Source organism: Falco rusticolus, chromosome 9, assembly GCF_015220075.1.
Source record: "Falco rusticolus isolate bFalRus1 chromosome 9, bFalRus1.pri, whole genome shotgun sequence".
Taxonomy (NCBI): domain Eukaryota; kingdom Metazoa; phylum Chordata; class Aves; order Falconiformes; family Falconidae; genus Falco; species Falco rusticolus.
In genome coordinates this window covers 32,458,335-32,485,759 of record NC_051195.1, presented here as the reverse complement: position 1 = coordinate 32,485,759, position 27,425 = coordinate 32,458,335, and the positions used below count along the sequence as shown (strand labels likewise).

The window sequence follows — 27,425 nt, the reverse complement described above, 5'->3', positions numbered from 1 at the left end:
GATGGTACCAGCTGCAGGGTACAGAGAGGGTACAACAAAGGAGCTGCTTTTTTCCCTTTGTGGGTCGAACTTGCTTTGGGTTTCCACAGAGTATTTTTCTGTCTCTAGCAGGATAAGTCTTGCAGCCTCTGAGAAAGTGTGAACACAGGGACTTTTAGCACAATAAGATTCTGCTGAATCCATGGGAGTAGGCATCTTCTGAGTCTGCCGAGCAACCTCAAAGCTCAGATGTGTGATTCACATCAGTTAAGTGGCTATGCAGCACCTTTTGCATGACAACCTGAAGGTTCATCCTGAAGCTCATTTAAGTAGTGAAACTCAAGAACTGAGGTCTTGATTCAACAACCATACAATAGCAGCAGGAATACTGTTTTGTGTCCTGTTTTGGTCAGCCTTATTTCAAAAAGGGCATGTTAGTAGGGAAGTAGGAAAGATTCAGAGAAGAGCAGTAAGGATGGGCCAGGTATGGAGTAATTTGTGTGATTGAGCTGACCAGGAATCTTTGATCTGGAATGTGAGAACTGATGGGGATATGTCAGAGACCTCTAAAATCATGAAACTACTAAAGAAGGAACTCAGGGATTGCTTGTTCCCTCTCTTTTCTGTTATGGGAATTAGACACCATAAAATAAATATATTGGAAAGCAAATTCAGGGCAGAGGAGGTGAGTTAATTGCCTGTGCTACTGTCAATTGGAACTGGGAAACTTAACTGACTTGGTTTTACATTGTATATTGCAGTGTTATAAATCTAGAAACCTGTGACTTTATGAGGTGGTCCCTTGATAAAACCTATGTAAAACTTAAGATTGTGCTGCTGAGGCCAGCTCCTGAAAGGGTAGAAAATTTTCCTGTCTCCACATAGCAGTTTGACCTGAACTCTGGAGAAGTGCCCTGGTGAAAACAAAACAAAACAGGGTCCTGGTTTTCTGTCCCACCCAGAGCACGGAAGGCAGTACCTGCCACATGTGCTCCACTCAGGACTTGTGGTAATGTTACTGTAAAGCCTTTTAATAAATAAAACATTTTGTAGTAGAGCTGTCTGGGCGACTACTGCAGGACACTTGTATTCCTAGGCTGGAGGCTGGATCAACTCCAGGTGTAGGGGAATTGGGCTTCTGCTGGGAGTGCCACTGAGACAGTGTTACAGGTATCACCTCTCCGATTACTGTGCCACTGTTTGGGAAAGCTGAACTGTCTCTGACAGGCACAGGAACAATACTAAAAATCCTCATGGGACACACGCCCAATAGCCCCTCTCCGTAGCACACAAGGTTGTTCTTACGGCATTCCTGTTGCTGCAGCAATTAGAAATGAAAAGTCTGACTTACCAGGGGCTTACCTAAACTCTCCCAGCTCTGCCTTCCCTACTTTCTATGGTGTGCTCTCGCTCAGTCCAGCCCCAGTCTTTGAAGAGTAGGGCAGAATATTTCTGTTTTACTCAGGTGTCTGAGCAGCCTTTGGCTGGCTGTGTAAGGAGGGATCAGTGAACCTTCTCCCTTGGGCCCCTGACACTTTTCTCGTTTGATTGACATAGAATCATTGAAGCTGGCTTGAAAAGTGTTTGCACTTGAAACAAGTGGAGCAAATTCTAATTTGTCTGGAATGGCCCCTCCTGTTAAATGTTAAACTGACCTTTTCAAGAGAAATTTACTTGATAGTTCTAAGTGAAGCTCTGCTTTAAGCTAAACCTGTCACTACAACATGATTAAATTCACTTAAATGTACATCAGTTGCACATATTATTAATGGAAATTGAAATCAGCCTAAATGGTAACCATAAATTTTAAAACAGAGGAAGGAGGATAGAGATAGAAAAAAACCCACACATGACGTGAAGGTTAAGGTGCCTTATTCACCCAAAGATTAGATGGGCTGAACAGGGAACTTTATTCTGAAGCAGTGAAAAATCACTGACTACTTTTTTTGTGTATTTACAGTGCTTGAATTCTAATCCACTGAAGAAGAGGAATTCAGTGCTTTTTTTGGCAGGGGTTTGATCTGTGGAGACCTGGAAGAATTGGTCACAGTTGTCTGGTCTTATTTCACCTGCTACTGGACCTTTAAGCAACAAATTATCAAATTTCTGGCAGCCTGGTTGGTAGATGGTGGAGGGGTGTGTGTGTGTGTGTTTAGATAGTGCTGAAAATGTTTTTTTTGCATACCTGTGATACAGGAATATCTGTTCCCCAGTTGAACTGTACACTTAAAATCTTACACCTGTTCTTGCCTCCTTCCCTTCCACACCATGCAGCATGATAGTTCTAGTATTTGGCTATTGTGACAACTATTACTTGAAGTGTCTGTTCTAATTGGGCCCTAATAAATCAAAATTAAATTGAACACCTTCCACTTATGGGCATTTATCAGTGACTTTCAGTGCAGCAGAAGGACAGGACTTGGCAAGCATCTCTCAGATGAATGTCCGGGAACTTATGAAGGTTCTTTTTGAGGGTGTTATCTTTATGTAGCTGTGCGACCTTTGTCATTCACAGTACAAATTTAAACCTTTTGTAATGAATAACTCTTGTTCTTCCAGACTTGGCTCCACACAGGTAAAATTAGCATGGCTTTTTCCAGCTGTTTTTGGACATAGAGCACTTCTCTGTGGCACTAAATAATACTCCATAAATATAGCCAGCTAAGCTGCTCTTTGTTAGGGTCTAAGCAGGCTGCATTGCCCACAGTTTGGGAGTAAACACTAAGGTCTTGTGTCCAACATATAACATGTTATTTTCTTTTCCACTAATGCCACCTCCACTTCTTATGATAGCAATGTGAGTGGGCATGAACAATGTATACCACCACTAGCCCACTATCCAGTACGAGACATATATTGCAACCTGATTGAGTCTATTACACTAGTATCTGAATGATTATGTTAGCATAGAACAGTAGTATGCCTGGAAGTGGTGGACTCTCTTGGAGGTAGGTTGTGGCATTACACATAAATTTGGGGGTTTATATGGCTCCTGTGGTCATGTGTGAGATTTGGGGGTCAGTGAAGCTGAAATTTGCTGACTTTCTGAGCATGCCAAAAGACACACCTTAAGGGAATTAGCGGTGGCTAAGCATGGTAGGTCTGTTATAAGAAGGTAGGAGGGCTTCTTAGGTGTTTGGCTGTGTTCCTGTTGGTAGCATTATTTTAATGACTGGATTGTATAATTAATGTCTATGCACGCATAGTTTTGGAAAGATCTCTCTTATAATTTTAATTCCAAATAAATTAAAAAAAGGTGGCTTGGGGGAAAAAATCTTCTGGTCAAATCACCTTTATTTATTTATTTATTATTTTTTAAAGGCATTTGAATATAAATTGTGAGTAATGGACAACTATGGCCCATCTGTAAAGATTTTAGTGTCAAGGAATCTTTTCAAGGTGTTTTGATCTGCAGTCTTTCTCACAAACAAAATATAATTAAGAAAAGACGTTTTTGCAATGCAGGGCAAAATAGTGACTTGATCTTGTGCAAGATGTTTCTGATATGGAATTTACAGCCTAGCTTTAACTTTCTTTTATCATTTACCAGTAGCATAAAAGCAAGATCCTATTTTATCTGTAGCTGGCACTTTCTTAAAGATAACTTTCAAAATCAAAGAACCAGAAGAGCTAATTTATTTCTGGACTATCAGCCTGCAGTTCCTCTATGCACAAATTCCAGTGTATCCGTTTGCTAATAGAGTGTTTGAGCACCTTACCTTGACCGCATCTTGCTCTGTTCTTAATACATAGCACGTGCTCTTGACCATTTTTTCTGCAGAGTGATTGGGAGCATGCATTCTCCTCAGGCCTAGGAAATGGTATTAATCTTCTGCTGTGTACTTTCATTTCATTTCCTGTAAAAATCCATCTTCTGCTACTGGAGTTGACCTAAGGTTAGATGTCAAAGGAACAAATTACTGTCACTTGCTCGATACCCCAAGAGTAGCTATAAATAGCAAGTTTTATAACTGTGCTGATCCTTGAGATATATAGTGATAAATATGCTTCTACCAACCAAGAGGTAAAAATAAAGTTGCGTGGCTCTGGGTGATGTATATTATTTGAAACTGACACAAATGGTACAGCTGCATCATTCAAATAGTTTTAAAAAGATGAAAAGTAACACTCATTGTATTTGCCTGCTTTAAAGTATTAATTAATGATTCTTGGGTACAATAATCCAATGAATCCACTACCACTGCTTTTAAATCCAGCAACAACAAATTCTTTATTAGATGATGTGGTAGAGTAACAAACTAGTTAACAGCTAGACTAGGATAACAGTCTAGCTAACAGCTTAGCATGTTCACTACTAGGACTCAGAGTACTAATTGAAACTTAAGTGGAACAATTTTCTGCTGGGAAATGCAGCATTAGATAAATCTTGTGCAATATTTTAAAAATGAAATCTTGACAGAAAATGTCAGAATGATTTGAAACTGAAAGTATGTTTCATTTTGATGTTCTCCTTGTTTTGTTTGAGCTTCTTCTCCTGTAGGGTGACAGCCAGACTGTATTATAAAATATTGGACTGAATGAATAATGATAACAGTGGTACTAGTGGGATGTTACACTGATATTTTTTTTGTTAATCTTTTTTTCCTGTGTTTTTACTCTATCCAGATCTTGGAAATCATGATAGTTTAAAACAGAGAAGAAAAAAAACAAACCCCAAAAATTGTTAGTATTGCTTAAGGGATGGGAATTCCATCTTCCAACAAACTTTAACATAAATTAATGCATGAGGCACATTTTTAGCTGGTTTTAAAATGTAACTGCTCCTTGGGAGTTACTCCATTATAAAAACTAAGGGACTTGGACAGTGATTTTGAATATAATGTCTTGGGCTGTCAGGATCTTTTAAGCTTTCTAGCTGTTGATTTGCACTGGCAGGATAGAATGAAGATTGCATATTATGTTGCAAATGCTTGGATGGTGCTAGCTAGAAAGCCTCTTCTGCAGGGTATGTACTAAAAGCCGGAGAAGACCTGCAATATTTTTATGACACAATAAAATTCCTTCTTATTCTTAATTGGAGATGGGCTAAAGGAGTTTTCTGGATGTATAACATGACTATGGATGCTAACACAGCTCTGCTGATGTAGTATATCAAACCATGTAACTGAGCTCAGCCTGCTGTGAGGGTGGGTTTTTTTGCTTGGTAACACCCATCTTTCCAACAACGCTGCAGTGACCTCAGTGTTATGATGGGATGGGAAGTGTAGGACATGTATGGTTGTCTCATCTCACTGATTAATGGGAAAGCTTCCTGTTGCTCTGCCCTTAGGCTACAAAATCCATTAACCACCCCTTGTGGTGCCTGAAATTTATTCTGGCCATTACCATCAATTAGAAAGTTAATAGTGTGATGATTACTGAGCTACAGTCCTAGCTATTTGTGTGATTTATACCAGGCTGGGATGGAAATGGGAAGATGCAACACTCAAAGAACCACTTCATAAGCAAGAATCTGGCATTAAGGGTGTGGTGATGTTAGTATGGGATGTATAAACATAGGGCAAGAAGAATCATTAGCCATTCTCAATTCTTCTAATTTAAAAGGCATCTTTTATTTTAAACGTAAGGAAGAACAACTTTAATGTCTATCACCAGTAAGCTGAAATATTATTTTTTTTGTTGTTGTTGATGACCATAAGCTTTGAGTCAGGCTGGGCCTATGGGAATGGTTTCATTCTGAGTTGCAGTGTTTCCTGGTGGAAAATACTCTGGTGAAGGAAGGGTGGAAATTTGCTTCCTAACCTGTTCATTGGTTTAGACAAATAAGTCAGGTGGACAAGGCGATCTTCTGGGCTGGCTTCTCCCACTTGTAGTCCACCGTTCCTCAAAAATTTTCTTAAGGTAGCAAGGAACAAGCTTGTTGCCAGTAAACTTTCATTTCTTTCTTCATGGTCTGCTCCTTTATTGAACATGATGCTCTGATGCAAATGGAAAAAATATTGAAAAACAGTACTATGGACTTATAGAGGGAAGGAGAAAATGCTTGGAGTGTATGTAGTCAGATGCACAGGTATAAGTAACCTATCGGCTTTTGGTATATATAAATTAGCTCCCAAGAATTAGTGGTACTACTGGAGTTACTGATCCTTCCAATATGCATCCAGGCACCGTGGCACAAAATGGCTTATAGAAAGAACAGGAGAGATTGCACTAGTGTTTCAGCCAGAGCACCGCTAGTGCCATCCTCTTGAGTCTTTCACTGAGAGGGCCAAATGGAGGTCTTGCTTTCATGGGCTGTTCCTTGTTTTCTTACTGAAAACTTTCACCTAGCATTGGATTAGAATAAAGTGGTTGTGATTGCTAGTGTCCCTACATTCTTCTTGGCTTTTTCTGCTTCTGTCAGTGAGGAACTGGAGATGAGTCTTTCAGGCCACAAGAAGATGAGAAGTTAGAAGGGACATTTGAGGGGGAGAGCTTTGGAGGGTCATCCTCTCTGCTGCTCAAGGAATGGAGGTGAAAGTCCCAGTTCCTTCTACTGCCATCTTACCTTGCCCTCAGTGGCAACATCCACTCTTGCTGGGGGTCTGTTAGCCAGGCAAAATAGGTGGTAAGTCCACAGTTCTTTTGCCATGAGTTCAGTCCTTGGCCCACTTCCTTTTCCAAAGCTAATGCTGTTGGTGGATTCCTACCATCATCTCTGGTTCACCTTGACAGAGGGATTCAAAGTCTCAGATGTACTGAACTACTACTTGTTTTCCTAAAAATTTCCAAATTGCAAAGGGCTTTTCTTCTACATGCCCTTTTGAAAGGTATGGAAGATGTGTTGTATGGTGAAAGTTGTGGCTCGCTGAATTCATGATGGCTGGGTTGTACCAAAACCATGTGTGTGCTCAGTGCAGCCCAAATCGTAATAGGACTGGGGATGACTGTGAAAGTGACCTATACCTACAGCTTGCATCAGCAAGTGGAGGTTTAGCCATGTGGCTACAGATTTGGGCAGGCCCTTTACTAAATATATGTAAAGGGATGGGTGGTCCTTACTTTGGGTACGATAGAGACAGAGGGACAGGTATTCTCTGTTCAGGTTGCTAAACTGAGTTGCTAACTCTCAACTGAAATGGCAGGGAAGGCAAGTTAGCAAAATATTTTTTTTTTTCTTCCACCATTACTTTAAGTGGAAATAATCAACTCATCTGGGTCACCTACAGATAACATCTGGCCCTCCTACCCCCCTACTTCCTTCCTTTCTGATTTGAGTAAAATTTTGAATAACTGTCTAATGTAATATGTAAGCTCTGGATTTGGATAATAAAATATGAGCTGCTTCTTCTGCTTGTCACATCTTCAATTTATTTATAGCAATAATCAGCTGAACTATATTAAGCCAAAGAAATTTGAGTGTGTATATTTCTGCTAATTCAGATTATTCCAAATGAAAGTTGATTAAAAAGGAGAAGAAAGAAAATGGAGTTAATTTAACTGATTATGCAGAGAAATGTCAATTTCATAGTTTCCTATTGTTTCTTTGTAATGTTTTTTACCCCTTCTCATCCTACAAGTCTTTTTGATGTTTTTTGTAGATGGGAAACTTTTTTTTGTGACAAGAAAATTCTTTCCATAAGCGAAAAAAATCCTCACATTTCAGTAAACTCATATAAAAAAATCATAGCTTTATTTCTCGTAAAATCTACAGTCACAATTCAAACTGGAAGAAAGACATTTTCAAAATTGAGGGTTAAATTTGTTTTAAAATGCACATTTAAATTTTGTATTTCTTCCTTTTGACATTGATATTAAGGCTCTTTCCAGTCTTTATTTACACATACAAAACCTGAGAAAACTTACGCTGTCAGGATGGAGTGGGAAGTCAGTGGAGCCTGAGGGAACTTGCATTTGGCTCTGTCACAGACTTCCTTCAAATGTAGGATTAGTTATCTAGTCTTTCCCTCCGTTTCCCCCACCTAGAAAGTGGGAACAGTAATACTTGACAGTCTGCTGAGGGCCTCATGACAAAAAAGTCATCAGAAATGTGTTCACTTAGGAAGTGAGACATGTGGGTCTCTTGACTTTTGAAATATCTTCTTTTCCTTTACCCTGGAGATATCTTTGAAAGTTAATTCCAACCTGCCAGGGTAAATTTGAAGTGTTTTAATGCTGTGACATGTGCAGTGCCATTACAGACATTTAAAGAAATGCTAACCCTTTGGCTTGTCACTGCTGTCAGACCACTTAACACTGCCCTCTTGAACCAAATTCCAAAGGCAAAAAAAGCCTCTCTGAACTAGCTTCGCTTTAGTTTAATCCCTGCTTAAAGCAAATGAGTTATAGCCAAAAATCAGCCAAGATTCGTTAATAAAGTGAGGAAGAAGAGGCCAAGGAAAGCATAGTCACAATATGGTTGGTCCCAAGCTGCAGAAAGGCCTTTAGCGTAGGCAGTATATCAGGGACACGAATTGGTTCAGTGTTGAAAGGCCTGGGCTGCTCAGTGTAATACAGGAGTTTTACAAAAAATCCTATGTTCTGCCGTAAAATTTCCATGGGAAAAATTCCCCAGACTTTTTAATTTGATAGATAACCTGTGTGCTGGGGGGCCACCGGTAGCCTTTCAGTGTCACCTCAGGAGAGAAACTTGTAGAAATGAGAGCAAGGTCTGCCTCTTTGCTGCATGGAAACTGTGTCCAAGGAGTCAGGATTCACTGTGTTTACATCTTGCAACTGCTCTTCAATGTGGAGGCATAAAAATCCCCTCACAACGTGTCAGTCTATGAGCTAGGCAAACAGTTGCCATTAGAAATGGGCAAGACCTTGGGGAATTATTTATACATCAATTTAGAAAAAGCTGGTGTTGAGAAGTGTCCAGGTGAAGCAAGGTAATTTGTAAAGCAGGAGTAACCTTCTATGAAAATAAAGAATGGGATAAAACCCACCAGTTCCTCCCTGAGAGAGAAGCTGAGATCAGACATTATTACTTTCTCGAAAAAATACCAGGGTTACACATGAAGGAGTTAAATCAAAACAGGCATCAGACCAAAAGTGTTATCTATCAAGGGCTTGTGAAAGGCTTAATAGGAAGAACATGTGAACTTAAATAGTTAGCTGTTGAAGAACACTTTGACATTACTAGCTTTTGTGAAACATGGTGGCATGGCAAAAATCAATGGGAAACTTTAGTGCTTGGCTATAAAACCATAAAGGAAAGAGTTTCAATTTAAGTGATGGGGGAATAGCACCTCAGCCTAGAAAGATACCCAGAGAGAAAGAATGCAAAAGTCAACAACTCTACAGCAGAGTTTACAAACAGGCTTAAAACATTGCACATAGGATTACAAATATGTTCCAGAATTAGTAGCTGCAGTACTTTTCACATTCAGATGTGAAAGATAATTTTTAATGTCTTAATTATTCCTTTATTCAGAAACCTCATCAGTGAAAGCCTTTTGTAAGTGTGACCTGTGACTCCACAGTTCTGCCTTCTGCGATCTGAGAGCCTCCTATCCAAAAATCTGCTCATGTAGAGATCAATACGATAGCAACTGGCAAATCTTGTGCTTAAGGGGCCAATCCCTCTGGAGGCAAACCAGGTGGCAAATGTAGTTATGCAGGAGGTTGGAACAGGTGATCTGATAGTCATTGCTCTTTCTTAAAATACTTGACTTCTGCCAAGGCTGAATTCATGAGCAGAAATAGAAGCAGGCTAGAGCCCATCTCTTCACGCTGTTTCTGGTCATGACAGGCTGCCCCACCTCTGTTGCTCCCTAACCACATTACAGATGCTTCTGGTCCTGCCTCCCAGGGCTGGCTGCCACTCGGACAGCAGTTAGAACAGCAAATTGGAAATGTGGAGGAAGGATGGAGAGGAAATGATACATAGACAATCTTCTCATGGTGTTGGTAGAGGAAGCAGTCTTCCTTTTAATACGTGAAAACAAGCTGTAACTGGTGGAAAAAGAAAAAAAAAAAGTAAATGGTGCCAGTTGAAGTGATTGCTTCTTAATGATGTGTGCTATAACAAGGAACTTCATCTGTTAACATGTATCTTTTATGGGAAGAAAGTGTATTCTATTAGGCAGGATGCATGATGTTACACAGTTTAAAGTCTGTATGTAATATTTTCTTTTTCTTCTTTTTTTTCTTTCTTTCTTTTTTTATTTTTTTTTTGGACTGTTCCAGAAAGATCTTGTTGCAAAAGAAACCTTGACCAAACAATGAATGGAGTTGATTCTTCAAGTCTTCAACAGCTTGTGTAAAATAAGTACAGACAACCTTAAATTCGTAACAAAGAAGGGTAAACAGCAACTTGCTAGGGAATTTATTTAATCTATATATTCAAACCGACAGTCCTCTGAATTTCAGTCTATGCTTCTTAAGAAAGAAGAAAATTTCCATAGGGTTCATGTTACTGCTTGATTCAGAATGCCTATTATAATTGTGAAATATTGGGAGGAATGCATTGAGATATATTCATGACAGTAGGTGGACTAATGGAATTCAGTGGCTTTATTTAAAATGTGCAAGAGTTTATTATAATACTGTAATAGAAATGTCATTTACCCTGACGGGAGGAGAGGGAAAAGCCCTGTCAATGAATAATAATGAAGTTATTTAAATGTCAACTTTCTTGCAAATAGTTTGCAAAATATAAATTATTCTACATGTTTCTAGTTTTGTTTTAATTTATTACTCGGCGAGTCAGAGCTTCAGTCCCACAGTTTTGGTATTTTTTATACTGTCATATGAACTAGTAATAATTAAAATGTTTATCTTCTTGGGTGTTTGCAGAAATGTCTTTCTGAATTCTGAAAAAATAGGGAGTCTGGTTCTAAACAGCTACCAGTAGAATCTGGGATTTAATGGAAGCAATTACAACTAAAATGGTGGGACAGGTATGAGGTTCAGAATTGAGTCTAAATACTGTTTCTGAATATTATTTTTTTACTAAGTATCATCTGCATTTCAGTAACATCCACAATATCCTAACACGTATCTTCCCCCCCATATTTTGTTAGGTTTATACACACATCAAATCTCTTTGCAGACCTTCCCATTTCAGACTCATCTGGACTCATTTTGACTTAGCCTGTACTAACTGTACCAAGCAAAATCAAGCCAAAATGAAACAATTTACACAGGGATGTAAATTAATTTGATGAAACATTTATAAACGTATAAACATACCCTCTCCCCCTAAAAATTTGAGAAACTATGGCAACAGGCATGTCTACACAGGAGCTAAAAAAGTAGAGCTTACTGTTCACTTATTTACATATAGTTAGTTCAGTAGCTGTGGCTTTTCAGCAGATGGATCAGCAGGTGTAGTGTTTCATTCTTGTGTTTTCAGCTCTACAGGTCCTGGGTTTAGTCCTTCTCAGATGATTTTTCCAACCATTTGCTTCCTCTGTTCATGTTATACATATGCGCTAAACCCGAGTTTTCTCTGCAGAGCTTCAGAGAAGCAGCCTACCACACAAAGCGTGGGAGATGTTGGTTGATACATATCCGTTCCCCTTCAGATAACTGAGATTGAATTTGTTGATCCTACACTGTTGTTACTGCCTACACCCTGCTGAGGTGCATCTGTCTTTTGCAACACTTCCAGGTTAGGCTGGTTTCCTGGATCACCAAACAGCTGACAACATTTTCATGGGTTAGGAGTCTCGTGCTGCTTTATACGCCCATTTAATAAGACAAAGGAAGAGCTCATTATCCAGGCTGCTTATCAATGCCTGCTCATATACATACATATAATAGGAATAAGATAAATGCAGGTTGGTGGTACCCCTAGGTTAGGTCCCAACAGAGGCTTCATGTGTATGCAGTGTTTCATTCAATACAATCCTTTTGTTCTGCTGCTCTCTGTTCGTGTATCTGTCACCATTTCTTTGTGTTAAAGCACTTCTAGGTGCCCATCTGCTGTTGTATAACATTTACCTCCCTGGTAAAATTAAGGGTAATTGTAAAGTGGTGTAAGAGAAACAGCAGCTTGTAACTGGGCAGGTAGGACTGGCTATTGCTAGTTTAGAACGTGGTAATGTAAGTAAGATCAAATAGTAGCTCTGTTGATTTCTTGTGTATTTGTTCATCTGCAAAAAATGATGTTTTTCTTTCTTTGAAGTCTTTCAGTTGCTTTTATAGATGTTAACAGAAGCACATACTTCCATCTGTATATAACATTACCTGTAAATAAAACTATGAATGCAAAATAATTGCTTAGAGATTTAAAATAAGAAGTGGCTGGCAATTCTAAGATTACCATTTGCAATAGGCCTTTGACATCTGTTTGCCTGTGCTGTGGCAGGGGTAATGGCTGTTATTCTTTAGAAATTTTAAAGCCAGTATTATGTGTCAGATACTCTTTACTCCTATCCCCTCTTGAAGGGTTTCATTTTGAAATCACTGTCACTGTTATAAAGAACTGCATTACTTCTTTAATATATGTTTTTCCTAACTCATCAGGTTGGATTTAGTGCTTAAAATATTTATGTGTCTTTATCAGCCCAAACTTCACAGTTTTGGTTTTGAGGCAAACCACAATAGTAATACTAATTCCTGAGAAGGCCAGGTGATGAGGTGGACAATGTAACCAAAGTGAACCAGCAGTTCTTGGCAGGACTGTGTTCAGCATCTTGCTGTAGCTTCTTTCACTTGAATTCTGGCACATCTCTGAGTTATTAACAGAAATAACTATAACAGTATTCTCATTCTCAGTCCACTGAGGAGATAGCTCGGTTAGTTTACATGTGCTCCTGAGAGAGATGATCTTGTAAAGGGAAGATCAATCAGTAGATGAGAAGTTGACATTAATGCTCTAACCAACAAAGGTCATACATGTGCACAGGGGTGCATATGTTTATTGGTGGGAAGGAGGGAAAGGAAAAAGCTATGGTTGCAAACCATAAGTCAATTGTTACGTGATCAGGACTGATACATGCAAATGCTTCTATAATGTTCCTGAATAGAAAGACTCAACTTCAATGCAAATCCACATTTTAGTGCAATTCATCTTACTGGGTAAAACCCCAAGCAGCTGCCTTCTTGTTTTATTCATATACTGATTGCAAAATGTGAAATCCCAGAAGCTGTAGTGTGAATGTAGGTGTAGAACCTGATCCAGAAATTTAACACCCTGCACCCTACACACATGCACATGTAAAAAGGGATGAACACACACACCGACTTGTAAATGTTAATTGTCCTAAATACCTTTGTGAATTTAGTCATTGTTTCCCAGATACGAGAGAACCTGGAAATAATGGGTGCCTAGTCTTTACTTCAGAATGACTGGTTTTGGAGTGATTAGCAGAAGGGAAAAATCCATGTTACAACTTGCAAGTGAAGTTCTATATGGACCCATTTGTATGTTTCAAAGACGAGATGCAGATTTATTATCTGCAAGAATATGTTATACTTTTAAATGTCTCTGTTACCCGGATACATGTCACTTTTCTGCAGTGTGTGGATACCATCTGTACTGGTTTGGGCTGATTATCTAAATGCCTTGGATATTAGGACATAATTCAGGCAAGGACAAGCTGCATAATGAACAAAAGCTATGTTGATAATTGATCTTGATTCCAATTACATGTTAAGGAGAGACATTACAGGAACTCTGCACAGTCTTACTCACTTGTTTTGTTTTTTCCCAAGAGATGTAGTCAGTGTCTCTATGGGCAACCCTTGTATCAGAAATATATTATTATATATAATATATATCTTTAAGCAAGAATAAAGCACATGTGTCCGTGTTCTCTGATAGTTCATGTGGAAAAAAGAAATAAAAATTGTAGGTGTAATGTTTGTGTAGTTAGGTTTTCAAAGGGACATCAGTGTTTTTCACAGAAAACTGAACTCCAATTTCACTGAACAATCAGCTGGAGCAGCTATTTTGGAATATACTTAGAAAAGACTCATCTTAACAAAATTAGTCTAAGCTTGAAGTATACAATGAATTCATAACTTTAGTCTCTTGCTGTCTGCTATTTGGCATTTCTGACTATCATTATAGTCTTCTATATGCAGAATTTAGCATTTCTTATCGTACATGTTGATTTTAAAATGCTTTGGGAAGATGCTGGTTTAATTTTTCCTAACCTAATTTAAATGCAAATTATAAGCACTCACATGATGCTGTGTGTATATAATTAAGTATCATTATATACTACATGAATCATTCAAAAAGCTCTAGAGAGCCATTCTGTTATGTAAAGCATGACTTATATTGAAAAGCCACCAAGTGACTTGTGCTTTTGTGAGTAAGTGTTTGTATTTATGAAATGTCTCTTTGAATTGTAGGTCAACAGATTATGGGACAACGTATGAGAAACTGAATGATAAAGTCGGTCTGAAGACTATTTTGAGCTACTTGTATGTTTGTCCAACAAACAAACGTAAGGTAGGTGATAGCAGGGTTGGCCTGTTTTGACTTTATGATGCAATTTCTGTCCTGGTGATTTCTCCCAGTTTCCTTAGTATCTATTACTATTTAAGTGGCTGGAAACTCTGCCTCCCTCCCCTTGAAAATATATGCGGCTTTACCAAAGTATCAGCCACCTTGTACCATCTATACTACCTACCAGCGTACTTGATGTTATATATAACATATATATATGTTAACAAAATATGGTCATTAAATGCATAGGCATAATAGGCATCATGCATTTAATTGTTGCTTACCTCCTGAATCGTGATGGTTTTGTTGTCTGAAAGTGAGACTCATTAGAATGGCAGAAATGCACCTACAGTGACCAGATTGTATGTAACATTATTTCTTTTAAGTGCTCCCAATAGTTAACTGAACAGGATTTGACAAATTCCTGCAGAGAAAATGCTTTCTGAAGCCCTGAAGGTTTTAATGATGCAAGCACCCTACTGACTAACAGTTTATTAAGAATTTAGAATGCTGACATGTTCATAAAAGGTATCTGATGCCTTCTTTGAGATCAGGTTTTGATAAAATTTTTGTGTTTTGGACGTATGCAATAGGAAGTGATGAAGCACAGTTCACAATGATGATGACTCGTATTCTTGCATATACTAGTAAAAAATGTTGTGTTTAAAGACTCTGCACATGCTGTTTAAAAAGGGTTTAACTCTCGTTTTTGGTGTTTTGGTGTGGAAACTAAGAAGTAGTTTCAATCATCCCGAAATTACTAGCAATTTCATTTCAGATATCCTCATATATTGGTCCAGAAAAGAAAAGAATCAAAATGAAATCAAAACATTATTAAATAAATGCCAGTGGTGACACCATTGTCTGCTTGACTTACTAGCTGTGAGGCTATAGTGCATATGCAGCGGGTGGAAGGCCTGACTCAAGCTCTTTATCAGACGGAATATGAACCTGGCTAGAATAGTTTTCTATCCTTGCTTTCTGTCCTAGTGGATAGTTCAAGTTACTAGAAGCAAAACTGAATTGTATCAGCAGAAAATGCTAATGAAGACCCACCTCTAAAGGAGGCTGTGTATATTCTGGCAGCTGAGGTCACTATGATGCTGGTTTCATTATACTGAAACACCTATGTATTCTTTAAGATAGATTGTAAAAGGAAGAGGGAGCTGTCCTATCCAGGGAGTAGTTCATGTTTAACTGTTCAAAAGGAACAGGCACTTCTACGCATGAGTCATTTGTTCTATTAAGAAATTGACCCTGGGTTGATACAAATCATGTCCTAATGTCACCTTCTTTTCTCCAACTGACTTTAAGTGGAAGTCCATACTGCCATCTGGGGTGTAGACACGTGACAGTGTATACGTAATCCTACCCTCTACTCCCCCATCTGGCCCTGTGAACAATGTTTTGCTCATAACCAAGAATCTTTGACTGATGTTCAGGGACTTTCTTCCCCTGATGAAACAATGTTTGCAGACACTGGAACATAAAGCTAGAGTGGACTTTTAGTGTCATACATTCCACTTCTTTGCTACAGGCAGCTGCCTCATGTGGTCCTAACAAGACATCTATCAAGTGCTCTCTTAATGGTATTCTGGTTAATGGACTATAGCTGTGGAATTCCAGTCCTTACCTGTTCTGATGAAGTTAGGTTTTGCTGGAAGACCCTCAGAAACAGAAGTTGGCTACCATTTGTAATGCCACCTGATTGATTCCTTATACCTACCTGCATAGCTATGATTATACAGGACCGGAAAAAGGTGTAGGAGTAGAGAGATAAATGATTGTAATCAAAGCAATCAAGAAACAGTATGAGTTCAAGTGTCCTGATGAAAATCAGGTTGAATTGGGATTAAATGGTCCCAGATTGGTGGAGTGATCTCTTCTCATTGCAGCTGATCCCTGATGAAGATATGACACTTTTCACTAGAAGCTAAAAAAGAAATCATCAGATCACTGAAATATGCTTCAGGTTTGAGGTTTGAAAGGTTAGTCTCTTGGCACAGAGATTGTGGTGTGGAAGGTGTGTGTGTATATATACTCGTGCCTGATGTTTGTTGGACAGTAATAATACTGTTCTCTAGAACTAAGAGGGGTTTTAGCTGGGCAAAACCTGCATGATCACTTAGCTATTGTGGTTCAGAGAAACCTAAGATGAAATTAAAGGTTTTGCAAGCATGTTAAACCAACCTAAATGCAGGCTGGCTCTGAAAACTACCTCTGGCTGCACCTTCCCATTCCTTTCCTCACACTGCCACCCTTGTTTGTGTAGCCATCTGGTGAGCTGGATCAAGGACTAATCTGCCTGAAAACTAATCCATTTCCAGCTCAAAAAACAAATAGATGAAAGGATAAAGCTTTCAGGTGGAAGGGTGGAACTGCCTGTTCTGGCAGTAGACTGCGCTAAAGTTGGCCTCTAATCAGTATGGGACAGTGCCAGAGGAAAGCTGTGACACAAGGGATGAAAGGACCTGTGTAATGGGCCAAGCTTGAATTTTCCAAAATTTATTTCAGCAGGAGCAGAATTAGGCGTGTGGGGAGAACTTTTGGAAGCCTTGCTTATGCTGTCTATTTCTGTAGAACATTCGGCCATTCCTCCAATGAATATTTAACTTTAGGCACCTAGCTAGTCCCCCAAGATTAAGAGGGCATGGGGAGTAGAGTGTAGAACTATGTTGTATTTCCACAATGAAAGCAAAAATACTAAACCTCAGGGTCTTTATCATACCTGCTGCGGATGGAAAGCAGAAAGAAACGTACTTAGAAATTTTGCCACCAAGAACACTTTCAACTAAACCCTATGGATCCTGAGACCTGTTTCCCCACTCCCACCCCCTGAAATTCTGATAACACTGTGAGAAACTCTGGTTACTTTGAAAGTTGCATCTTGTTTCACTAATGTGGGCCGGGTGAGAGCTGCAGACATTTTTCTTAAAAGTAGGACTCAACTATGCTAAAATCCATGAACTTTATAACACATACTATTCATGTGAAGATTTTTTATGCTGCAGGAGTTAATACTGGGCAAATGCTAACAGCATGTTTTCCCTAAATATTTGTTATATGTGGGAAGTGCTTTCTCTGACTGCAGCTGCAGCCTTCTATGTTCTTTGTTCTGCAAGGCATTCCTTAGCAGAGAGAAATCGCTGCTTTGGTAGTGGAAAATAAATGGTGCATTTTTTAATCTTAAAGCTATTGGGCAAGAGACCTTGCTACAACAATGGTTCATTAGTGGGGCAGCATGGACTTAATTTATTGAAGCTGCCTTCTGAAAAAAATCCTTTTAGCACATGCTTAAGTTTTAGGAATGGTCTCATTGAAACAGAAGGTAAATGTTGGAACTTTGCTGACTCAAGACTGATTGTTTCTAATAAAAACAAGTATACCCTGTACATAGTCTTGTCTGTTCCTTGCAGAGCAGTTGGAACAATGAACTGTAGAATGCATGTAATTGGATTTATTCAAATAATTAATAAATTTGTTCATTAATTTCTGATGATTTTCACATTCTGGAAAAGAACAAACAGCAGCATGTGTTGAATAAATTGTTTGCTGTAATTTATTTGCTCTTCTCCATCTAGAAAAAAAGTGTATCTATAAATACACAGGATTTGTAGAGCTTCCCACAGTCTATGAATGCCAATTTCTTTCTAAAAGCATCTGAATTCTAGTTCTTGTCTCTTTATTGAACAAAATTAAATACTTTAACCAGACATTGTAGACAATGTTGTATTACAAAAGGGTGCTTTGGAAATAAAAATGAGAACAAAGTCAACTGTTACTTACAATTTAAACTGATGACCTATTGCTGTTGCATGATATTTTTCTGAATTACAGTGTTTTCTTAAGTAAATTACAGAAAATGGTGAGTGACATAGCCATGTATAAGTTACAGCAGGAAGAGAGGTGGAAACTCTGGTTTTTAGTATTGTATCCTTTCACTGAATTATGGTACTTCCTGGTGATATGACTAATGGTATAGATTGGGAGGGGACTGGGGAGGGAATTGTAACAGAGGGATCTTCCCAAAGGCACAGAGCCTGTTTGAGTATTTGTCAACAAGTCTCCGGAAGAGAGAATCCCCAATGTGCAATAAATCTGTAGGCTTAGGTATGTCAATATTGGCTTATTTGTTAGCTTCACTGAGCCTTTTGTGAGGGGAAATAAAATGATTTAAATGCTTCTACATGAAGGAATAGTGTTTGGGAATCATGGCACTGATGGGTTAAAAATAGATATCCAAGTTGATATCTTGAAAATCCATTTTCACAGAAGTTTGTCATTCACATGCACTAAATTTTATGTTCTGTCTTTATCAGAGCCTTTGGTATAGGCTGCTTTTAAACATTGCATGGAAAATCACGGACCTATGCAAATAAAAAGTGAATGAGTGGTATTGGGGATTTACAATTGGTTTAACTAAAGCTTTTCTTTGACTCAAAAAATGCTGCAGGCTAATTTAGACACTGTATCCTTGTATGAAGTACACTGTGTTCTTTGCAAAGAGCCAGTTTGTGCAGCCCATTTGTTCTTTGTACTTTCAAACCACTTGTACCCATGTATCTCCATTTAATTAATAAAATGTTGGGTGATAGTATCTGCCAGCAACTTTTACGCTATTAATAGGGCTAGTCCATCAGATATTTTCTGTGGGTTTGAACTTTTGTTAGGGTTTGTTTTGTTTTGTTTTCTCTCTCCCTTTCTTTCTGCAGGCCTGCCTTGAATTTTCCCTTTATTCCTCCAAATGTTCAGATTTTAATTGCTGTGCAGTAGTGTCCTCTTTTTCTTTCTGTCTAAAGATGAATGCATTACATATGCCTTCCTCTTCTTTTATATTTAGCGGTTGTGATTAGCACCTTTATCACAGCATGTTAAGCACCGTCCTGTTGTGTGTGTAGCTCGAAGATAACGAATATTTATTGTAAATATAATTGTGTGGGTTTCAATGCTGGCCGGATCCCTAACTGCTTCAAATTAATTCCTATTAATGATTTCAAAATGAAAGGAATGGCAGCCCAGCCTTTTGTTCTTTCTAGCATTGGGTGGTGGTGGAGAGAATAGTTGACAAATGTTTCTATCAGTCAAGGCAGGAGAAGATTTACCCTTATTATCTGAAATGGGAATGATTGAGTGCTATTTTGTATCCTGTGGTATTAGAGGTGTTCGCTTGTTTCGGGGAGGCTTCTGGTTTTGGAATGTGAACTGCCGAGTTGTGTAAACACTAAGACCTGAAACTGCGTGCTTTACACTGCCCTTTGCACCTGCTGTCCTTAAAGTTGGGGTAAATATCCATAGGGATGAACAGTTCCACCTGACATTGCTGTTTCTTTAGAAGCTGTTACTCTCAGTTGCTAAAATCAGACTTGGAACACTTCTAAAAATCCTCTCTGTGACCTGTCTCACTATGGAAGCTTTCAAAAGTCTGATGTGATGACAAGTCTTGATTTTTTTACTTAAGGAAAAACAGTTATTTCCAGTGGTGTCCTCCTTGCAGGCCTCTGTAAATCTTAGTGTGAAGGCTATCAGTTTGTTTTGGGGAGGTTAGAGCTCAGCAGAGTTCTTAGCACACCTCACTGTAGACTGAACCAGATCCCGTGGCTGTCAAGGGATGGCATCCTTAGTAAATTAGGCACAGTGGGAAACCCAGGGTCTATAGTCGATCAATCATGCCAATAGCCCGAAGTGCTATTGCAGTCCAGTCTTGCAGAGACAAAATCAATTATTCTGTTGCTCTCCTCTTTCATTTGGAAGGAAAGGTCCTTGTTAGCTGCAGGCTGTGAGTGCAGCCTTCAAAGAGACAGTCAGAAGAGACCAAAAAGGCATTGTGTAACAGATGTGAATGGTGAGGGTTTTGGGTGGTTTACTTTTTCTTGTGTGTTTTTTTTTTTTTCTTGTTTATTTTATTTTAAATTATGTACTGCCCAGGAGATTTCAAGGACATGTTTAATGAAAGATTTTTCTTATCTTTTGCAAGGGAGGAGCCACTTTGTACTGACGTGTTTTGCAGATTGAAAAAATGCATTTCATCAAATGAAAACTTCTGTTTGGATTAGACGATTAAACCCTGTATAGCATAGGAAGGTATATGAAGAAGCCCCTCGATTTGTTTCAAATGTCTCCTATGCTGTGACCATAGGTAAATGAATCTTCATAGCTTCATAGCTATGAATTCATGGATTCTTCTTTTACTTGAGAGACAGTCTTTTAGAAGGGGGGAATCAAGAGAATGTGGGGTGGGATTCATCAGGTGGTTTTGCTGATCTGATAGACAGTTTGGTGTAGATAGGACTACACATGCCTTTTCTCCAATGGTCTTCCAGTGGGAGAACATAGGTGTTCTTCCTCACTTATATCTTTTCTCTAAATACAGTGGTCCAAGTCTTTCATTCAGCAGTTTTGGTTTAAGACTTCATCTCCTGATGAGAAAAGAGTCGAAATCCTGAACCTACAAGGGTCAGAATTACTGGATTGCAGGGGTGGTTCAATGGACTTCTAATAACACTATACACATTTAATTGGTTCACTATCCACAGGAAGAGGGATGTCTCACCCCTCAAAGAAAGAAATTTTTCAGTTCTGCAGTTCAGGAATTATGGTGAAGTAAGTCTGCTACTATTAGAAGCCACTGTTGGTGGTGACTGGAAAGTTATATCCTTATGACAATACATATATTACAATTTTAATTTCTTGTAATATCTGTAAATTCAAGACTAATGCTTCCACCTGTGCACTAGATAATCAAGTACAGACTTGATTTCCATTTCAGAAGATTGTTGTCGTGGTCCCCTGCCCCCCGTCCCCCGCCCCCCATCCCCGCCCCACCCAATATGGAAAGAAGGATAAAGCTAAATTTTTTGTTAGTTTAAAAAGGTAGATTGTTCCACATATCTTTTGGATATGATCCAATACAACTGCAGTTCAGTAGTTTCACTGGAGTCAATAAAGACCTGTAAAGTGGCAGTGACTGAAGAGCTGGTGCTGTATTGTTAGTCTTTAATGCTGAGTTCATGGGAAACCAATAATTAACAAGCATTTGGTCCCTGTTAACAAAGTGAAGGCAGACTCTCATTTTTCAAAATGAGTATTTTGACTTTTGAAGTGTCTGGCAGCATTCACTACCAAACTTTCTGATTTGTGGCTATAGTATGTGACAGCTTTTACAATAGCCATTACACGCAAAGCCCTTGCCATTATTCTACATTCTACATCTCTTCTTGGACATGAAGTGAAATCAAAGCCCATTTATTCTGCTGCTGCTCTTGTAAGCCTATCAAAAATCATGGCAGTTTTGACATTTTCCCGCTAAAAGTACTACAGTATGCTGTTGTATCTCACAGAAGTCTCCAAGGGCACACAGAGCGTTGAAACTAATGATAGGGTAGTATGAGCCATGGAATTTGGCTTTAGAGCCAAGATTCACCCAGGCTAAGGAGGGTTTCAAAGGTGGTGTTTCCATTCTGATTCTGACCCCTGTTTTATACAAACTGGGCAGTTAAGGTTTATGCAAGATAATCTTTTGTTGAATGTCCTTCAATTATTTCATCCTTTTTAAATTCTTCAGTGATTTCCCAAATATTCTGGAACAGATGCTTTCCCTTTTGGCAAAGCAGGACATATGCCAGCAGCTTAGAGATCAGAGGAGGAATGTGTTGCTAGCTGCAGCCTAAATAAAGGCAGCTGCAACTGATGGTAGAGCAAGAATGCATCCAACTGCAGAGCAGACCTGTCTTATTGTCAAACTTGTAGCTCCATCCATTTCCATAAGGAAGAAAAGAAGAAAACCAGGAAGAAAGCCTGCCACCATAATATTGATTTTTTTTTTCTTGTGATAAACTACCCCCAATAAGTTGAAAATCAGCTTGTTCTGTGTCCCATCAAGTTGAACTGAAAATATGTGCAGTAGGGTTGTTTTCATTTACCTTCTGGATTTTGAGCCATTAAAGATACATACCTAAATCTCACTTTTATATCTCTTCACTGCTGTGTTGTGGTAGGAACTTAATTCTTTGGTTGCAAAACGTGGAAATTGTCTTGCTACTGCATGACTTCAGAAGCTGGCCTTAAAGGGAAAAATAGCGTGATACTGTGGCATAAGCCATATGATGGTTGGTTGGCTGGGGTTTGGAACTGGTGACAATAACAAAAGTATGACTATTGACCACAGGAGCTCTGAACTCAGCCATCCCTTGCCATGTCCGTGACAGAGTCATATGTATTATCTTTTAATTAGCATAATCTATAGGGCATGTTTATCACCAGATTGCAATTGCTCACTCCTGTAGTCTAGATATGTTATGATGAAGAAATTGACTAAATGACAGGATACTTGAGTGTTACACCTTCTGTCTGGCTGTACTTGGAGTACAAGGAGAAGAGAAGAAATAGAAGAAAATAAAAAAAATAGTCTTGATTATGAAAATTCTGATAGATGTTCATAAATGCAGAGAAGGGGAGTGGTGGCAAGGATTAATGGATATAATTAGAAAGTTGTCTGATGCTAAGAAAATGTGGAATTTGACTTGTATGCAGATAGCATGAGAATTAGAGACTAACAAATAGTAACTCATATATCATATCAAGAGTAACAGCTCACTGCGGAAGCAGCCAAGCTTCTGGGAGAAAATGGGACTAATTCAGTGTCTGGTATTAAAAGATATTGCAGAAACTGTAAATGAGCTATTTCTTTTTAGTGCTACTAAGTGAAAAGTTTAGGTTTCTTGTTGCAGGGACAGAGAGAGATATCCCAGAGCCAGAAGAGGGGGAAAAAATCCTGAGTCAAAGGTAACACAAAAGAGAATTTAAGGGTCAAAATTTACTGAAAATCAGACACTGTAATCCATATTTTTGTCTCTAGTCTTTTGATTCCTATCTCTCCACCTCTTCTTATTAGTAGAAAAAAAAAAAAAAGGAATTAAAATATTTAGGAAGGGCATATAATTTGGGGAGCAAAGAAAATACAATGGCTACTACAGCTTGAAAAATAATGGCATAGTGAAGTATAGGTAGGAGCACAAAGAATTATCCTTCTCTTTACCATGGACTGGCTTCCAGATGGGTACAGGTCTCCCACAAATTTGCACAAACCCAGTTTTTCTGTGGAGGAATCTCTTCTACCACGTTCAGAAGTAATGAATTGTGGTCAGTGGTTCTTTAAAGGTAGGATTTTTTAAGGGATAAGTGACAGCAAAGGAGAGAGAGCTGTTGAGGAAGTGATCATAGTGATAATGGCAATAATTGGAGACAGTGCTGAGGGCAGTGTAGAAAGAATGACATTAATCAAATAGACCAAAATAGGCTCATATAGAACTATTGGAGTTCTTGCTGTGTATTCTGATGCAGTGGATCAAGCCCTATACTGTTTCCCAATAATTTTTTCATCATGGTGAATGTTTAGGGCACACTCGTGCCTTCACAGTGTTTTTGTATATGTTTGCTAAGAAAGGCATATGTGGATCTGAGTGAAATACTTGGTAGTAAATGTTGAATGTTGCAAAATGTTCTTGGAAATTTGAGAGCCAACACATTGGTTTTTGCTTTTTCCTAAACTGCCAGTACAGTTTAAAAACTGGAGGTGGTGGAATATTTTCAAAAGATAAGAAACGTTTAAATAACATGTTATTTGACAAGAAGCAAACAAATTTACGAAGTGTTCTGTTGCATATAGAATGTTACGAATAATGGATTTTGCTATTTAGAAAAAAATCACTTATTCCTACTCAAACTTTTTTTTTTATACTGAGGTTATGCAAGGCTTTTCTGTCTTGAAGAGATTAATGTTAAATTGACAATGTTTCTGGGATGAAAAGCTAAAATCATTCTGTTTTGAAACATTTGCACTTTTAATTTCTTAGGAGATTTACCAAGATAAATGCTACTGAAAACAATGGAACTTAATAATGATCTTGTATTATATTCGTAATCACTTTGTTTCTTTCATTGTCAAAAGTCTGCCCTTAACGGTTTCAATACAGCAAAACACTGAATTCTCCTCTGCACACATGTATTTAGGTCTCTTTATGCCTCTCTGTACACATAAAGCCTCTTCACAGTTTTCAGTCCCATGTATCTTATTCCTTCACCAAAGCAAATAAGGAGAATTAGAATTGAATTCAGTGGACAACAAATGGCCATCGAAAAAAGAGGGGAAAATGATATTAGACGTTTAAGTAACTTAATGATAACTGAGCAATTTAGTTTTAGCAAGAACTTTCAGACATTAGTCCCTTGGGAGGACAAACTTCAGGAATATGCACAAAGAAACATGAGAATGAACTGTGATCTGGTCCTTGCATCCCAAATTCCCTATGTGCAGGCATTTCTCAGGGGTTTGTGTCTGAATGATGAGATGTTTATGTGCCTGCATCAACATTTCCCCCCCCCCCCCACAGATAGACCAAAGATACAGAAAGAAAGCAATGGGATATATTCTCTGTGAAACTGCACAGTTAACAGAACTGACCTCACTTTTTGGTGACTAATTTTGCTGCAAAATTAGGAGGTGTATCTTCAGACAAGATTAAAAAAATCACTTTTCCCTCTTTTAGGACTCCTTTGCACAGCAAATTGCGCAAAGTTTGAACATTATCTTGTGTGTTGTTTTTTTTCAGCCAGAATGTTTTAGAGGATTTAGCCTTGAGCACGTGGTGTGGATGCTGGACACTGTTTGCTCATAGGTTCAGCACTTTCTGTGCACTCTTGAGCATGTTGTCTACTCTGGGTATAGCTTTCTGGTGAAGATAATCTATTAGAAGTTGTTCCTTTAATGAGTCTGGCAGTGGGTTTACAGCTGTTTCTGGACATTATACAGGACTGACAACTTTATATCATATTTTTGTGACTCATTGTTCTGCATCAAGCCCCGGATTCTTCTGTCCTATTTATAAGTTAGGAAAGAGATTTTTTTTTTTCCTCTGTGTTTGAACAGCATCTGTTCCTTTGAGTTCTGATGCACAATTTGTCTCCCATTTATCACTATTACTAATGGTAAATAGTGCGCATGATAGCATAGCAATTGCATAGCTATCCTTCAGGACAGCAGTCTCTGCTTAGTTTCTGGCACTTAGGAAAGAAATGCAAACATGTCCATATGCCCTCCCTAATGTAACGTTGTTCAGCTCCCAGAAAGCAAAGAACAATTGCAGATGAACCAAAGGCAGCCAGACAGTATCAGCTGGGGAAGAAAGTGTAAGAGTTTCTCTGCCTACATCTTGGGACCCTTGGTCATTTATGCATTTTGCGTTAATAGGTGCTTGAGAAGAAATATTTTCAGACTTAGTTTATGAATGAGATCAAATATATGTTTGAGATCAAATGTATGTTTTTCTAAGGTCAGAAAATAATCAACTGCAAAGGCAGGAACAGACATAGGATTTTGATTGAAATCCTAGCCACAAAATCATCTTTTCTCCTAATTCATATAATTCTGGAAGATCTGATCTCCTTTTATACCTTTCCTTTCTTGCAGGGAGTCCCAAACTGCATGCTATCCATGCGAGTTGTTACCCTTTATTTGTATTGTTAAAAAATATATAAACCTTTTAACAACAAAAAAAGAGCTGAAAGGAAACAAGGAAACATCATTCAAAGCCCGTTGGGAGAAAAGCAGCACTAGGCCATTGCAAACGGATAGAAGAAGCTTAAGTCAGTCATCCAGTGTAGCAGTGGGCAAGGTTCAAAAACCATCTGCTTCCCCAGACCCCTGTGTGTCTAACACCAGTGTGCATTGAAATATTCCTTATTTATCTTGAAAATAAATACATTTCTTCCAGACTTTTTGAAAATGTCTGGCATTTTGAACCTTGGAGCTGAGAGCTATCTTCCAAGTCAAGTCCCTTGTTGAAGTGTTTCACCATTCTCTTTATGTAATCTCTCTACCAGCAAAACTCTTCCTTGTGTTCCAGGATTCCAAACCTTTCCTTTTGCTACTGTTTCAAGTGTGTTACTGACATTTACAAGCTCTCACAGCAGCATTCAGTCAATTACCACCAAAGACTCCCATTGTTCCAGGGAGACTGACCTTTCCCCTTGGGCACCAATTAAAATCTATTACTTTTATTCCCATAGTGCTTGCTGTAATTGGAGCTATGGCTCTTTGCCAGGTAGAATTTGTTGGGGTTTTGTCTGCTTTTCTTCATCACTGAAACTTTGCTAAAGGTAGCAAGAGTGAAAATTCCAGAACATACATATATATATATACACACACACACACACTTTGGGGAAAACAGCATAGTTTTAATGAAGCTTTTAAATTAATCTCTCTTATGCTTGTCATCAGGAGTATAAGAAAATTCCAAATGAAAGAATAAGTGCTTCACATGATGGCATGGCTTGCTTCCTCTTTTTGTTTTCTTCCTTCAGCTAATGGGCTCCAATTATTCTACAGCAGAGATTTGCCAGCAGTTGAAGGGCAGACATGCTGTTGGCCTTGCTAGTAACTAACTACAGTGCTCTGAAAGTTGAGGGGGGAAAGTTGGACAGCTGTGTACCAAGCAAATGACTTGAGCCCCAAGGCCTGTACTTTCCTGTATTGCAAACCACTAGAAACAAAGACTGTAAATACCGCATTACTACTAACAAAGCTGCGTATTGTCGTTAAAATTCTTACCGTAAAATTATACTTTCATGCTTATTAAGTCTTTCCAACTCCTGTTTCCTCTTTAAGCTGGAATTTTTGAGGGTAGAGGCAACTGCTGATGGAGTATGGAGACTTTTTCTTTATTGAAGATGTCTATCTGGAGAACTAGTCAGACTAGCCTCACTGCAAGAGGGACACTGAGATGCTGGACCATGTCCAGAGAAGGACAATGAAGCTGGTGAAGGGTCTGGAGAACAAGCCCTATGAGGAGCAGCTGAGTGAACTGGGGCTGTTCAGCCTTGACAGGAGGTGGCTCAGGGGGGACCTTATTGCTCTTTACAGCTCCCTGAAAAGAGGTTGCAGGCAGGTGGGGGTCGGTCTTTTCCAGATAACAAGTGACAGGACAAGAGGGAATAGTCTCAAGTTGCGCCAGGGGAGGTTTAGATTGGATATTAGGAAAAAATTCTTCACTGAAAGGGTGGTCAAGCATTGGAACAGGCTGCCCAGGGAGGCCCTGGTGGAGTC

General features: G+C 38.7%; 1 protein-coding gene across 4 annotated transcripts in view; it reads left to right on the top strand.

Annotated features, from left to right (window-relative positions):
- Window positions 1-27,425, top strand: part of SORCS1 (sortilin related VPS10 domain containing receptor 1) — a 304,516-nt gene that overhangs the window by 114,184 nt on the left and 162,907 nt on the right. For all 4 annotated transcript variants that reach the window (XM_037400891.1, XM_037400890.1, XM_037400889.1 and 1 more), the window contains exon 3: window positions 14,230-14,329. In XM_037400891.1, coding sequence (XP_037256788.1) covers window positions 14,230-14,329 — 100 coding nt within the window. The remainder of the gene's footprint in view (window positions 1-14,229; window positions 14,330-27,425) is intronic.